This window comes from Pantherophis guttatus, chromosome 3 (assembly GCF_059756535.1).
Source record: "Pantherophis guttatus breed Tessera chromosome 3, ASM5975653v1, whole genome shotgun sequence".
Classification (NCBI taxonomy): domain Eukaryota; kingdom Metazoa; phylum Chordata; class Lepidosauria; order Squamata; family Colubridae; genus Pantherophis; species Pantherophis guttatus.
The window spans coordinates 124,518,977-124,533,056 of NC_142065.1; the positions used below are offsets into that span (position 1 = coordinate 124,518,977).

A 14,080-nucleotide genomic window follows, 5' to 3' on the forward strand; every position below is an offset into this window, starting at 1 on the left:
TCACAAAGTAACTAAATTTAATAGGGAGTATTTCCCTAGCAAAGCCTCTTCCCTTTGCCCACCCAGTTGACATTGACAGAATTTATGATTTAGGACAATTGTAGAAGAAAAACAAGCATCTCAAACAGAATTTTATTACAAAACTTTCATTAAACATGGAAAATGCAGTAAAATATATATTTTATATTTTCAGCAAAACTACTACTCTCCCTTTTCATCCAATGGGAAAGGACTATATTTAAGCTTAAAAACTTGGATTCTTAACTTAACCCCACACATCTCTCTGAAAACAATCTATCCAGCCTCTCTCCCCTTCAGATCACTGGATGAAAAACAAGGGGAAGTCCTCTTCAGAACAGGCATGAACCTTTATGCAATTATCACCATCACTGCATAGTTCTCCATCTGTTTCACTCCTTCATGGTTCTTTCTGCCAAACTCCACTTGCGGAAAGAAGGATTCCACCCCCCCACCCCAGTACGGTAGAACTGACAAGGAAGAACTGATTTATGGGTTGTTGATTACTCGTTCATTAACTGTTCAAAGTTACAGCAGTTGTGAAAATGGAAGATCTACAACCAGCCCTTGCAGTATCCCCATGGTCATTGGAATTTGTGCTCATTTATGATGATTGAGCACCTGTAATCATGAGACTGCCATTTGCGACCTTCACAGAGGCTTTGAGCAAACAAAAAATGGGATAACAGGCAGGAAGTTGCAAGTTGCAGTCACATGACCTCACACGACTACTGGGATTTGCTTCATGACCATATCTTGAAATTAAATCAGAGATCACCTGATAGCTCATTTTACAAAAGGATGGGAGGCAAATGGGTCAAATTATGTTTCATTTTATGATTGCATCGCTTAGCAACAATGTTGCTGGTCCCAATTATACTGTGAAAGTGAGGACTGCTTGAACTGTGGTGGGCTACAGCTATAGGAGAGACCCAGAAATTTGATAATTATGTTTTTGTAGATCGGCCATAAAGTTTTAATGTTTCTTCATAGTACAAGAGAAAGAAACCTTACTTCATAGTCATCACATGGAAATTAATGAGTTGCTAGGCTACCAGAAATTTGTTCCATGCTTGTAAGCAGAATAATATTTTAGAGAGCCAATCTCATTTACGTTTTAGACTTTTCCCTGCAACTAATGAAATAAAAGACCCTCAAACTGAAATTCTATCAACACACAATTGGGTTATGATCCCTGGTGTGCTCTTCATATTTGTCATGGAGTTGTTAGGACTTCACCATCTAAGTGAAAAAAAACATTGTTAGGAAAAGGCAATTCCTGAAATTGAACCTAAGCCACAATCCTATAGTTGGAAGTATGGCCTAATAAATTCAAGAGGTTTTACAGTATATCTAAGTAGGAATGCATAGCCTTGTATAAAAAGTATGGGATAATTGCATTCTAGGATGGCCGATTACTTATTTAAAAAGCTATTTTGCATGACTTTGTCTTAGTTTTGTGCACCCTGGAATTTATAGTGATAAGAACACCATTGGGAAGTTAGAAGGAGAATTGATCTGATTCTCCAGAGCCTACTGCATAAAAGGGGATATTTCAGAAATGTTTATTTTTGCAATTGATGCTACCTTTGTGGACTACTGCTGTCAACCTGTACATTTGTAAATAAACAGATTGCTAATAAAGCTGTCATTTCTAACTTCCATTAGGGTATCGCACCTAAGATTCTGAAACTTGTTCTTTTTTATCTCTTATTACCACATAAAGATCATTTTCTTGAGATTTTTTAAATTAACCTTAGTATACTACATTAGCAACTACTTGTCATGCAGCTTCTATTTTAGGAGGCTATTTTCTTTACTGTCAGTTGGCCTGTTTATCTTGTTTAAATAGAAAAATGGGAGTCATTTTATCTTATCTTCATATTATGATTGTTACTTAGAAATATTATAGAAAACTGGGAGATAATTGGAAGCAACCTCTCTAGCATTGAAAAGAACACTTATTACTTCTGGAAATAGGCACAGCCATCAGCATGTATAACATGTATTAAGGGCGAGTGGATTTTAATGCTCAACCATCATCTTTAAAAGCTCCTAAACACAGTATCGACAATGAAGTTCTTCCTTTAATACCATCTCATCTTGCTTCTGCTTAAAATAACCTTAGTAGCAAAAAAAGAATGTAAGATTTTGAAACTGCTTTGCATGTTTAGCAAAAGCTGCTTCTGCAGGCATTAAAGCTCACCTCTTTGCTTGAGGTGTTCATACTGAAGCATGTGATCACATGACAACACAGAGCCAAAATAGTTATGATAAACCTTTAAAGACTGTCTTAAGAGTTTAATTTCTTTTACTGAAAGCAGTTAATAGTTTGCATACTATCTAACACTAGATTTGATTCAGTCACACTTCAGAATATTTGGAGAACATTAAATTTATTCAAATCAACTCAGCTTCTCATTTTGCAGCTTAACCCAAGGGTTTTGACAAGTCACTGTGGGAATATCATTCCGAACTACAGTAGAAAAATGAATTATTTTTAAATCACTTTTGAAGTAGCAGCAGTCACTTTTTAAAACAACAGTAAAATGAAATATGAAATTGTTTGTGCATTATTTCTCTTAAAAGCTAAATTCAATGAAAGACTATTCACACAACATGCTTCACCTGATTACCAAAGTGGTTCATTTTCCTGCTTTGCACAATACCTCGAATGGTCAGCTAGCCAAGCAGGCTAGGTTCATGCAACATACAAAGGCAGAGGAAACCTGACTCTAACCAAGGGTTCCGTATGGTGCAAAATGTACTTAGTGATTACCCTTACGCCTACAGCCACTAATTCTAAAAGTTGGGTTTTGTAAATGAAATTAAGAAAAATGTTTCAAATATTCATATTTTTTTCAACACTAAATCATGCCCATTTCATTGATCATATTTAGATGAGAAGGAAATTTAATATATAGTTTTTTTCCCTTCATATCAAAACACTGCTCATAGAACATTATTTGGGCAAGAACTGGGCATTAGGTCCATCATCAAGTGATAGCTTATTCTGTTCATGATTGGGGCTCATTTTCATGAAAATTATTTGCTTTATACCATGTCAACCCAAAATTTATTTTCATAATTTCCTCTGTTCCCAAAAGAGGGCACTGCCAAGATAAAAGGATGGAGCCATGGCAACCTCTGGTTTAGATGTACATTTAGTAAAAATCATTCAATTAATACCGTGTTTCCCTGAAAATAAGACCCTGTCTTACATTTTTTGAACCCTGAAATAAGTGCTTGGCCTTATTGCCATGCGCTCAAAAGTCCAATTGGCCTTATTATCAGGGGATGTCTTATTTTGGGAGAAACAGGGTACAAGTGCTCCAGCTGTATTTATAAATAAGTTATAAATAAGTACTTATAAAAAAAATAAGTACTTTTTTCTGTAATTATCCATTGTACTTTTCTTTCTTCAAAAGCAGAAAGACTAGACTTGAATAACATCTCTTACACTCTATATATTGTACATAGCATACAATAGTTTTTGTTTTAAAAATCCCTCCATTTGTTAGTAGCTGGAAAAAAACGTATACCATCTATGCCATATTTTCAAACCTAAGGCAAAGTTACATCGATCAACTTCAGAGAAATTTGAAACACCATTCTTGATGGAAATAAGTGGCATCATTTATTGTGTACTGTGACAAATGTCTTGGTAATGATGTATTTCTCTTTGTTATTTCCCTAGAAAAACAGTTCAAATAATAATTCAGAGAAAATTACAGACAGAAGTAGGCATTTAAAAAATTGCTGTTTACATTGGTCAAATGAATTCAAAAAGCTTGTGTTCAGGCCCAGATATCCTGCAAGTATCTTTTTTCTTCTCTTAATGTAGCTAGTATTTTCAACGCGTCCAATTTATCAACTCCTCTCTCAGTGGTGAAGACTTCCACCAGTGTGTCATTCACATCTTTAGCCATATTTTTTGCATCTCTTCAAATAAAAAACAAAGAGAGAAAACAATTATAATTGACTTAAATAAATGGATTTTAACAGAGATGGAGCTCTTGCCTCATAATCAGGAGATTGTGAGTTCGATCCTAGGTAGCGGCAGATATTTCTCTCTCTGGGCGTAAAGAGACAATATCTGCTGTGAACTCCGCATAGGTGTCAGGATGGGCATCTGCTCAGCTCCATTCAATCGCTCCTATTCCACCCCAATGCAAAGGTTGTTAAAGGATAAAAAAAATAGATATTAACACAGATACCAGCCAATACAGTATTGCTATCAAATGGAAGAACACAAGTTGAGAATTTTTTAAAGAAGTCAATTAAATATTCTGTTAAATACTACATTAAGTCAAGCATACCACAGCCCCTTTCAAAATGGCCAATGGTGGTATTAACTGGCAAGATATAATTCTCTAGTTCTCACCTTGCAAAATTCTGAATGTAGTAGGTATCAATATATCTCTTTTAATAACCAGACTTCAAGAAGTAAAATTACCCACTTTACATGTTTGGTTTAATTTTGGAGTTTCACTTCAAGAGTTATATAGCCTGCCTTACTTCTAGGTTTTTGAAATGCTCAGGAAAAAACCTATATTTATGAAAATGTCTCCATATATTCATATATGTCTAACATTTAACTATTGATAAATATATAATTTATCAATAGCATGTTATAGTAATTTACACTGAGATCCAGTTGATTGGGAAATTCTCTTGGACAAATTCCTATGGAACAAATTGGGATGCGATCAAAAGTGCTACACTATTTCATAGGTTCTTTTCCTTCTAGTGCGTAGGCAGAGCAAGGCTCCCAGTGGGTTCTAGCTAGAATGGACGTTGTCTTACCTGAACATCTCTTTTCTGGGCGCTGCGTACACTATCAATGAATGGGTTAAATGCTTCAGCCTTTAGCAAACAACCGAGTGTTACTTAAAGAGACTTCTCTTTCCCCGCTGCCCAGCCACACCCCCAATCACTTTGATACCCCAGTCTGAGCGAAGGTGTGGTAAATAACCATCGACAATTGAGTAACAATAACCATAACTTTATTAACAACCAGTTCCAACATGGAAAAAGAACTTAAAGACACAGCCAGGCAGGAAGCCATAGAATCGGGGGGGGGGGAATGGATAGTGTACGCAGCGCCCAGAAAAGGGACGTTCAGGTAAGACAACGTCCATTTTCCTGTGCGCTGCTCCCACTATCCCTGAATGGAATATACCCAAGCTCAAACCCCATGGGGGGGAGGCTGACTGCCCGCAGTGTCCTCACCAGCCAAGACCCGTTGGAGTACCCTGCAGCCAAACGACGCCTCGGCTGAATTATAAGCGTCTATCTTGTAGTGGCGAATGAATGGTGACAACGAGGACCAGGTCGCTGCTCTGCAAATGTCTGCTACAGATGCCTGTGTAGCCCAGGCTACTGATGTGGCCGCACTTCGAGTAGAGTGGGGTAGGATCTTGCCCGGCAGCGGTTTGGAGTTCAGTTCATACGCTAGGGCAATGCAGGCCCTGATCCATCTGCTGACCGTGGAGGCCGAGACCTTCTGGCCCATGGAAGCTGGGTTGAATGATACCAGAAGTACTTCTGTGTGGCGAAAGGAGGCCGTTCTGCGAATATAAAGACGTAGGGCCCGACGGACGTCCAGGGTGTGCCAACGCTTCTCCCTGTGATCTTGAGGCAACAGGCAGAAGTCCGGCAAGATAAGTTCCTGGGCCCGGTGGAACCACGAGTTCACTTTTGGGATGAAAGCGGGGTCCAAATGGAGGATCACCGAGGAGTCTCTGAATATGCAGAGGTCCTTACGGACGGAGAGTGCCGCTATTTCCGAGACCCGCCTTGCCGATTGCCAGGAGGAAAGTCACCTTGAAAGACAGGTACTTAAGGGCGACTGATCCCAACGGTTTGAAAGGAGGTCCTGTCAAAGCCCGTAGTACTAGAGATAGGTCCCAAGTAGGATAACGGTGCACTGTAGGCGGGTGTAAGTTCGTAGCCCCGTGTAGGAACCCTTTGATGAGAGGATGGTGCGATAGTGACTGGTATGGCGCACAGGTGATAACCGTTGACAGTGCTGTGGTCTGACGCCTTAGGGTAGCAGGGGCCAGCCCCTTGTCTAACCCAGCCTGTAAAAACTGTAAGATGTCCTGTATCGTTGCTGTAGTGGGGTCCACATGGTGCTGAGAACCCCAGCTGCAGAAAGCCCTCCAGAATGCCTCGTAAATGAGGGCTGTTGAAGGCCGCCTGGCCGCCTGTATGGTGCGGACAACTCTACCTGGTAAGTTGGTGAAGGTGCGGGGTGCTGACGAGAGTCCGAATGGCATTGCCCGGTACTGAAAGTGTTGGCCCCCGTATTCGAACCTTAGGAACTGTCGGTAATCTGGGTGAATGGGGATGTGTAGGTAGGCCTCTCAGAGGTCGACTGACTGGAGCAGGTCCCTCCACCTCACCCCTGTTAGGATTGATTGGAGCGAGTGCATCTTGAACCTGTGGTATTGAACAGACAGGTTCAGTTTCTTTAGGTTCAGGATAGCCCTCCATCCCGCCGAGCTCTTGGGGACGAGGAACAGACTTGAATAGAAACCCGAGCCTTGGTGGACCGGTGACACTGGTTGAAAAAGGACGTAGCTGAGGATGTTCTGATCACCTGGTGTGCTTTGCGGAAGGCCCACTCTGTCCTTTTATCCTCCGCCTTAAGCCCATCCAACGCATCCATGGAGATTACCGAGGCAGGTGATAGAGATGCGACCGGCTGGTCCACTGTAGGAAGAGACAGCAGGTCCTTCAGTTCCCGGGCCGAACAATACAGTTTCTTATCCAGGCTGCTGGGTGTTGTTAGAGAGGCTGGTTGCCCCCAGGCGTTTTGGATCACATCTGTAAACAGTTGTGGACAGGGAATACAGTCCTTTTCCGGCTTGGAGGATTTGAAGAGGGCATCGTGGGGCCCGCTGTAGAAGACAAGGCTGACCTCACCTCCCCCAGCACTCCCAAATTAGTCGTGAGCCGCACTTTATGTAGCAGCGACTTAAAGAATGCCGGTCGAAACAACCCTGTGAAGGCCGGTGTGTCAGGACTCAACCCTTCGTCCTCTGAGAACTCAACGTCCTCTGGGCCCTCTTCTGCTTGATCTGACTCTTCAGAAGATTCTTGTGCTTGGGGGGCGTGATTCTGGGTCTGGGGTTGGTGATGCGACCCCTGGGTTGGAAAAGGATATGGCGGTGGTGGTGCCGTCTGCTGCCAACTGGCAGCTAAGAAGGATGATAATGCTAATGAGAACATGGTTTGGAAGTCCAGTTGTGTAGCCAGTAGTGCAACCCCCCCCGTGCCCTTACGCCTGTTGTCGGACAGTGAGTCGGCCCCGTTGGTAAATGGGGTGCAGACCCATCCATGGCAGGAGAGGGGGGGGTTCATCAGGTTGAGGGCCCTTTTCAGCCAGGACTGGAGTCGCTGGGGTCTGAGCCAGTTCAGCCAAGGTTGCAATTGCTGAGTCTGACTCCCTTGATGTAGAGGGAGCAGTGCTTGCTGGTCTTGGCCCCCTGGTAGGGGTCATAGCCAATGCTTTTTGAGCTTTGGCGCACTGCCTCTTCAGTGCTTTATGGCGTCTTAGTGCGTCCCTATCTTGGAGGGACATCCCCTTATCTGTCTTGGACTTGCGGCTGGAGCTTTCAGACTGCTTCCAAGGACTCTTTTTGGCTGATTTAGCCCCCTTGCGAGGTGGGCTCAATTCCAGCTCCAGGTCTGATGAGAGAGGGGAGTCAGACATAATATGTTGCCGGAGAGAGTAACTGGTGAGAAAACCACTTAAGGCGTTATGGGCGCTCTGCCCGTAAAACGGGTAACGGCCACTGAGATCCCGGAGGTCTCACCAGCTGACCACTGTTGTGAAGGCACCCCAAATAGATAGATGCTGCTGAGCCCCTATAGGCAGGGAACGGCCCGCAGTCTTGCTGCCAGATGCCGAAAGGAGAGGCCCATCAGGTAATTAGTGCCCAAAATGGCGGCCCGAGGGTCCATCAAGATGGCGGGCGCCACGTAGTGCGAGGCTCGGGGTGCCGGATGTAAGCGGCGGACTTGCACTGGCAGTCCGAGGGTCCTACCAGATGCCGCGCTTGCTTGCTGATGGATTAAGGCTTTTTCTGTAGTATAGCGGCAGATGGCAGGGCTAGCCGGGCGAGCCGCGGCTGCACGCTGCCTTTCTCCAGCCTAATTAGGGAAATTCGGAGCCAACCACTCCCCTCTTCACTCCGGCACTGCGGAGGCTGCCCGCTCTGAGCGAGGCTTTCTTGGCTAAGCTCCCAGCAGCTTTTGAATGTGGCGCCGAAAGGTAGAAGATGCAGCGTGGGCGGCCCAAAGCTCTGAGCCCGACGCCCAGCTGATTAGCGCTGCCGCTGCTCTCAGCAGCGAAACGAAAGCAAAAAAACCCCGGGGAAAAGGAAATAATCAAAAATAAAATACAGACCTAAGCGCCCCTAGGAAAGGGAAGAAAACTAACACAAGAAGGGAACAAATACCTTAAAATCCAGGAGCTCCCAAAAACACTTCAGCGTTTGCCAATAACTGAGCGAAGACTGGTGTATCATGTGATTGGGGGTGTGACTGGGCAGTGGGGAAAGGGAAGTCTCTTTCTTTCTTAAAGTAACACTCAGTTGTTTGCCAAAGGCTGAAGCATTTAACCCCTTCATGGATAGTGGGAGCAGCGCACAGGAAAAAGCTTTATACAGGTAGTCCTCGACTTACAACAGTTCATTTAGTGACCGGTCGAAGTTACAACGGCACTAAAAACAAGTGACTCATGACTGTTTTTCATACTTATGACCACTGCCGCATCTCTATGGTCACATGATCAAAATTAGAATGCTTGGCAACTGGCTCATATTTATGACTGTTGCAGTGTCCTGGGTTCATGTGATCCCCTTTTGCAATCTTCTAACAAGCAAAGTCAACAGGGAAGCCAGGTTCACTTAACAACCATGTTACTAATTTAACAACTACAGTGATTCATTTTTCAGTGGTGTAAAAAAGTTAGTAAAATGAGGCAAAATTCACTAAATTTGGCAACAGAAATTTTAGGCTCAATTGTGGTCACAAGTTGAGGACTATGTGTAGTCTGCAAAGTCTCTCATCTGTCTATTGGAAAAACAAAGCACCCAACCTAAAGCAGAAACAATCCCCTTGGTAGAAATAGTTCCCCTGAAATCTTTCAAATTATGTTGCCCAACAAATTGGAGGCTCTCAGATTTCCAAAACCCAAAGATGATTCTCATATTCCTACACAGACTACTAATTTTGGTGCTGTTAAATTTAAAGCCGTTTAACTCTCCAAAATTGGGATGAGACTAGAGGTTATACATTTGGCATAAATTTTTTTAAAAAATACTAATTTAAAATTTAAAATATACAATCGATGTTTCATTTTAGCATGGGGGCCAGAAACAGCTTCTGAAAATTTAAAAATGAGTTAATTTGAATTTTCAATATTTCTGAATAAAACTTGAATTAAATTGTGATATGTTTTCCACACAAGTATTACAACTAGATAAAGAAAAATCAATTAAATGATTCAAAAGCATTATATTTTCTTCAATTATTGATTTAAGAAAATGATACAAAGCTACATATTTGTAAGTGAACTGCTAGGATTATCAGTTCATTTAAAGGGGACATTAGAGCCAGGTGTGGGATGATAATCAAGTGTGAGTGTGGTAGGTCCTGCTTTATTTAAACAAGAGAGTTCTGGATATTCATCATTAAATTCTAATCTTTACATCACAGATGTCTGGTAGTGTGTCATAGCTTGAACAAACAAGATTTTTGTGGATACCTGAAAAACAGTTGCTGATGCTCATCAGGCTGGAAAAGTTACAAAATTATTTCCCCAAAATTTGGAATCTTCCAATCCATTATCAGGCAGATCAGATACAAATGGAGGTAACTCAGCACATTGGTACCTTCCCCAGGAGTGGTCAACCAACCAGATCACACCAAGACAAGGTATGAAATATTCTTTGAGGTCTCAAATAACTCCAGGGGAATGTCCAAGGAACTAAAGGCCTATTTTGCATTGGCAAATGCCAGTATTCATGAGACTAGCATCACTGAACAACAATGGTGTGTGTGGCAGGGCTGCAAGGAGAAAGACACTACTCTCCAAAAAGAATATTTCTATCTGTCTACAGTTTGTGAAAGATCTTGTGGATAAGCCTGAAGACTAATGGAAGAACCTTCTGTGGATGGATGAAACCAAAATAAAACTTTTTGGCTTCAATGAAAAACATTACACTTGGTAAATGATAAAGACTGCAATCAAGCAGAAGAACCTTATACCATCCCATGGTGGTGGCAGGATCATAGTTTGGGCCCATTTTGCTGCCTTTGGACCAAGAGAAAGTTGCTATCATTAATGGAACTATGGATTCTGAATTGTACCAGAAAATTCTACAGGAACATGTCAGAGTCTGTGTCTGTGTGTGTCCATGAACTGAAACGCAAGAGAAAATGAGTAGCAACACAATGATCCACAATATTAAAACTCTACAAAAAAAAAAAAAAAGAACAAATTTGTGGTGAGATGGACTGCAAATTAAATAAGTAAATATTTAAAGCAAAAGAAAGTTAATGTTTTGGATGGCCAAGCGCAAGTCTTGATCTTAATCCAACACTCCTGCGCTGGGGGTGTTTCATAAGGAGAAATGGGCTAAAATCTGTGCAACCTGATATGCAGGACTAATTAACATTTCTCAGAAACATTTAGTTGCAGTTATTGCTGCCCTAAGGCAGGCACAGCAGTTACTAAAAGTTCACATACTTTTACCATACACAAATATATAACTTTGGATCATTTTCTTCAATAAATAAGTGAACAAGTATAATGCTGCTTACTCAGTGCCTATATATCAATATGAGTCAAGAGAGACAGATTTCTGTAACTGGTGTTTTTAGCCTATTTTGGGCCCTTTAATCTTGCCTTTCTGTTTGCATCTTAGCCCCCTTACTTGCCTTAACTTGTAACCTGATTTCCCTATTATTTTGACTCAATGAGATTAAGCTAGAAATATTTGCCCTTCTTTCTAATTCATTTTTATTCCGTCTTTCAAAAGCAACTTTTATTGTTATCCTGTCATCTTCCCACTGAGAGCAGTAATGAAAACTGCCTCCAGGATTTCCTTGTCTTTAAAAAAAGTCATAACCACAAAAACACCTGGATTTCTCATTGATTTTGGGGTTCTATTATTTTGCTCTCGCTTTTTGTATTGCCAGTGATGAAAGCCTGAAGGTTTGTGTTTGTACATGCTAAGCTTACAGCAGCAAACTGTTTAACACATTCTTGCATATCCAACTCTTATAAAAATTCAGCATTACTCACCCACACACATAAAAATATCCTTTCTCCAGCAGCAAAATCCTACTAATCTCTTTACAATAAAGCTGGAGGTTATCTTGAACGTACTTAGGAGGGGCAGTTTCTGCCACAGCTGGAACATCTCTTGAGAAGCAAACTATCAGGTAAGTTAACACACCATTTTCAAGAAAGAATCGGAGCTCATCCCTAAAAGAGAAAACCAAGGAAGAGGCTGGAATGAAGAAAATACGGTTCCAATGGACAACTGCTAAATGTTAAAATGCTAACAATGAGCAGAAGAAAAACTTACTGGAACAAGTAATCTCTGTCCTTATGGCGGCAACCAAAAAACAACCACGTCTCTCCTAGCATATAATCTGGGTGCTTTTCTCTGAGCTTCTGCCTAAATAAAATAGCCAATTAAAAATAATACAGTTATAAAATGTATCATGCATAGCTTCTATCAGAAAAGTTAAATTATTATTAGTTCCTGAAGGAGAAACAGATTATAAACCTAACATTTACAAAATATTTTTTTACCTACAAAGAGTAACACATCTAGTTTTCTCCCAGAATTAATGTAAATTGTACGGAAGAATTATATGTGCACAGCATTATGAAGGATTCTGGATCTGAGACTCCCATTGCAATGAAATTACTGTTTTACACTTACAAGGCCCTCAATTATGGTAACAAGGTGTACACATTACAGCAAAACTTTAAACCTAGAATCTGAGAACAAATTGAAATTCTTGATCAATCAGTCCATTTACCAATAAATCCGTGCTAATCCCTAATTAAGGATCATTGTGCGTAAAAGTTTAAGTACTCATCAAATTGCATGTTTCAATGAATCTCTAAATGAAGAAAAGCTAACACAATAATAATAGCAATAGCACTTAGACTTATTATACTGCTTCACAGTGCTTTATATCCCTCTCTAAGATGATTACAGAGTCAGCATATTGCCCCCAACAATCTAGGTCCTCATTTTAGCAACCTCAGAAGGATGGAAGGTTGAGCCTGGTGAGAATCAAACTGCTAAACTGCTGGCAGTATTACATTCTAACCACTGTGTTACCTTGGCGCACAAGCTCTACCTGATATAAAATTAAACACAAAACCTTTCTGCAATTTTAAATAAACATATACTATTTAATGTAGTGATTTACAGATTCAGAATATTAAAAAAAGTGAATATGACAGTTTCATATTTGGGTATCCTTTCAGGTCAGTACTATGTAGCATTTCCTTGCAACTGTTACCAACTTGCAACTTTTTAAATATAGTTACCATATTTTTCAGAATATAAGATACACCTTTCCCCCCCCCCAAAAAGAGGGTGAAAATCTGGGTGCGTTTTATATTCCGAATGTAGCCCCGCCCAGCTTCTCAAATGGGTTTCAGAGGCTGAAAAAAGCCTCTGAAATGGAGCTTCAGAAAAAAAGCCTCAGAAACAAAGTTTCAGAGGCTTTTTTTCTGAAGCTCTGTTTCCGAGGCTTTCAGAGGCAGAAAAGAATTTTTTTCTGAAACAGAGTTTCAGAAGTTTCAGAGGCAGAAAAAAAAGCTAGGCACAGAGCTCACAACCAATGAATCTGTTGCTAAAATTCACCTCTGGGAACAACTGATTGGGGGTATTCTAGGAGGCTGATCCAACTGCCAATCAGCTTTTTTCTTATTTTCCTCCCCAAAAACTAAGGTGCGTCTTATACTCCGGTGAGTCTTATACTCTGAAAAATACAGTAAGTGTCTATTTTTTCTTTTGGATTTTTCCTCCTATTCTTCCTTTAAGAACTCTTCTAGCTTAGAAATATTCTTAAGGCTCCTTCATGTACTGTATATTTGAGATTTCCACACAAATATTCAGTAAAATTCAAGTCTGGGAATTGCAAATACAATTCACAAACCTTTATCTATCTAGACAATACTTTCCTCAGATTGCTGAAACTTGAGGAACAGGTGTAGCTAAGCATATATATTCAGATGTATTTACAATAATAGTAATATATTAAGTCAATTAAACACAATGCTGTAGTGTTTCAATTAAATAGGAGGGACTTTTAGACATATTTCTTGTAGATTAACATAGGTCCTAGACTCCTACCGTGTTTCCCCGAAAATAAGACAGGGTCTTATTTTCTTTTGGGCTTCAAAATAAGCACTTGGGCTTATTTTCGGGGAGATCTTACTTTTTAAAGTGCTACCGCTGGCCTCGCTCTCTCCATCATGCTGTCTGCTCCCCAGAAGCAGCAATGGAAGGGAAAGAGACTGAGGGAAACTTCCCACAACCCCCCCCCCCCACATCAGCTCCTTCTCCTTTCTGGGTTGGGGTAGCTCGCACCCACCGAGTCCGTTAGGATTGGAAGTTCGATCACACCCCATGAAGGAGCCTCTATCAGCTGAGTCAGCACGGGCCGGGAGCTGCCTCTCATTCTGTCTCTCTGCGGAGGCTTCCCAGTGCAATGCTCTGCCACAGCTTCGGAGCAATCCTCCGCCTTCCCTGTGCAGGATTGTAAGGCTGGAGGCTTCGCCTTGCTCCGATCAGCAGGAAAATCCCCACCCTCCATTTTCCCTGCCAATCATTCTATCCTTGGGGAGCTCTGCACAGACACACATCCCAAAAATGCTCCCTCCGAAGCCTTCAGCTTTGCAATCCTGCGCAGAGAAGGCAGAGGTTTGCTCCGAAGCCATGGCAGAGCATTGCACTGGGAGGCCTCCGCAGAGAGACAGAATGAGAGGCAGCTCCCGGCCCGTGCTGGCTCAGCT

The 14,080-nt window shown here is 41.5% G+C and overlaps 1 protein-coding gene across 3 annotated transcripts in view; it reads right to left on the minus strand.

Moving 5' to 3' along the window:
• Positions 1-3,632: 3,632 nt before the first annotated feature.
• Positions 3,633-14,080, minus strand: part of MTRR (5-methyltetrahydrofolate-homocysteine methyltransferase reductase) — a 31,933-nt gene continuing 21,485 nt past the window's right edge. For all 3 annotated transcript variants that reach the window (XM_060691105.2, XM_060691104.2, XM_060691106.2), the window contains exons 13-15: positions 11,625-11,713; positions 11,339-11,521; positions 3,633-3,960 (exon numbers count right to left, since the gene is read on the minus strand). In XM_060691105.2, coding sequence (XP_060547088.2) covers positions 3,816-3,960; positions 11,339-11,521; positions 11,625-11,713 — 417 coding nt within the window. In that variant the 3' untranslated portion in view covers positions 3,633-3,815. The remainder of the gene's footprint in view (positions 3,961-11,338; positions 11,522-11,624; positions 11,714-14,080) is intronic.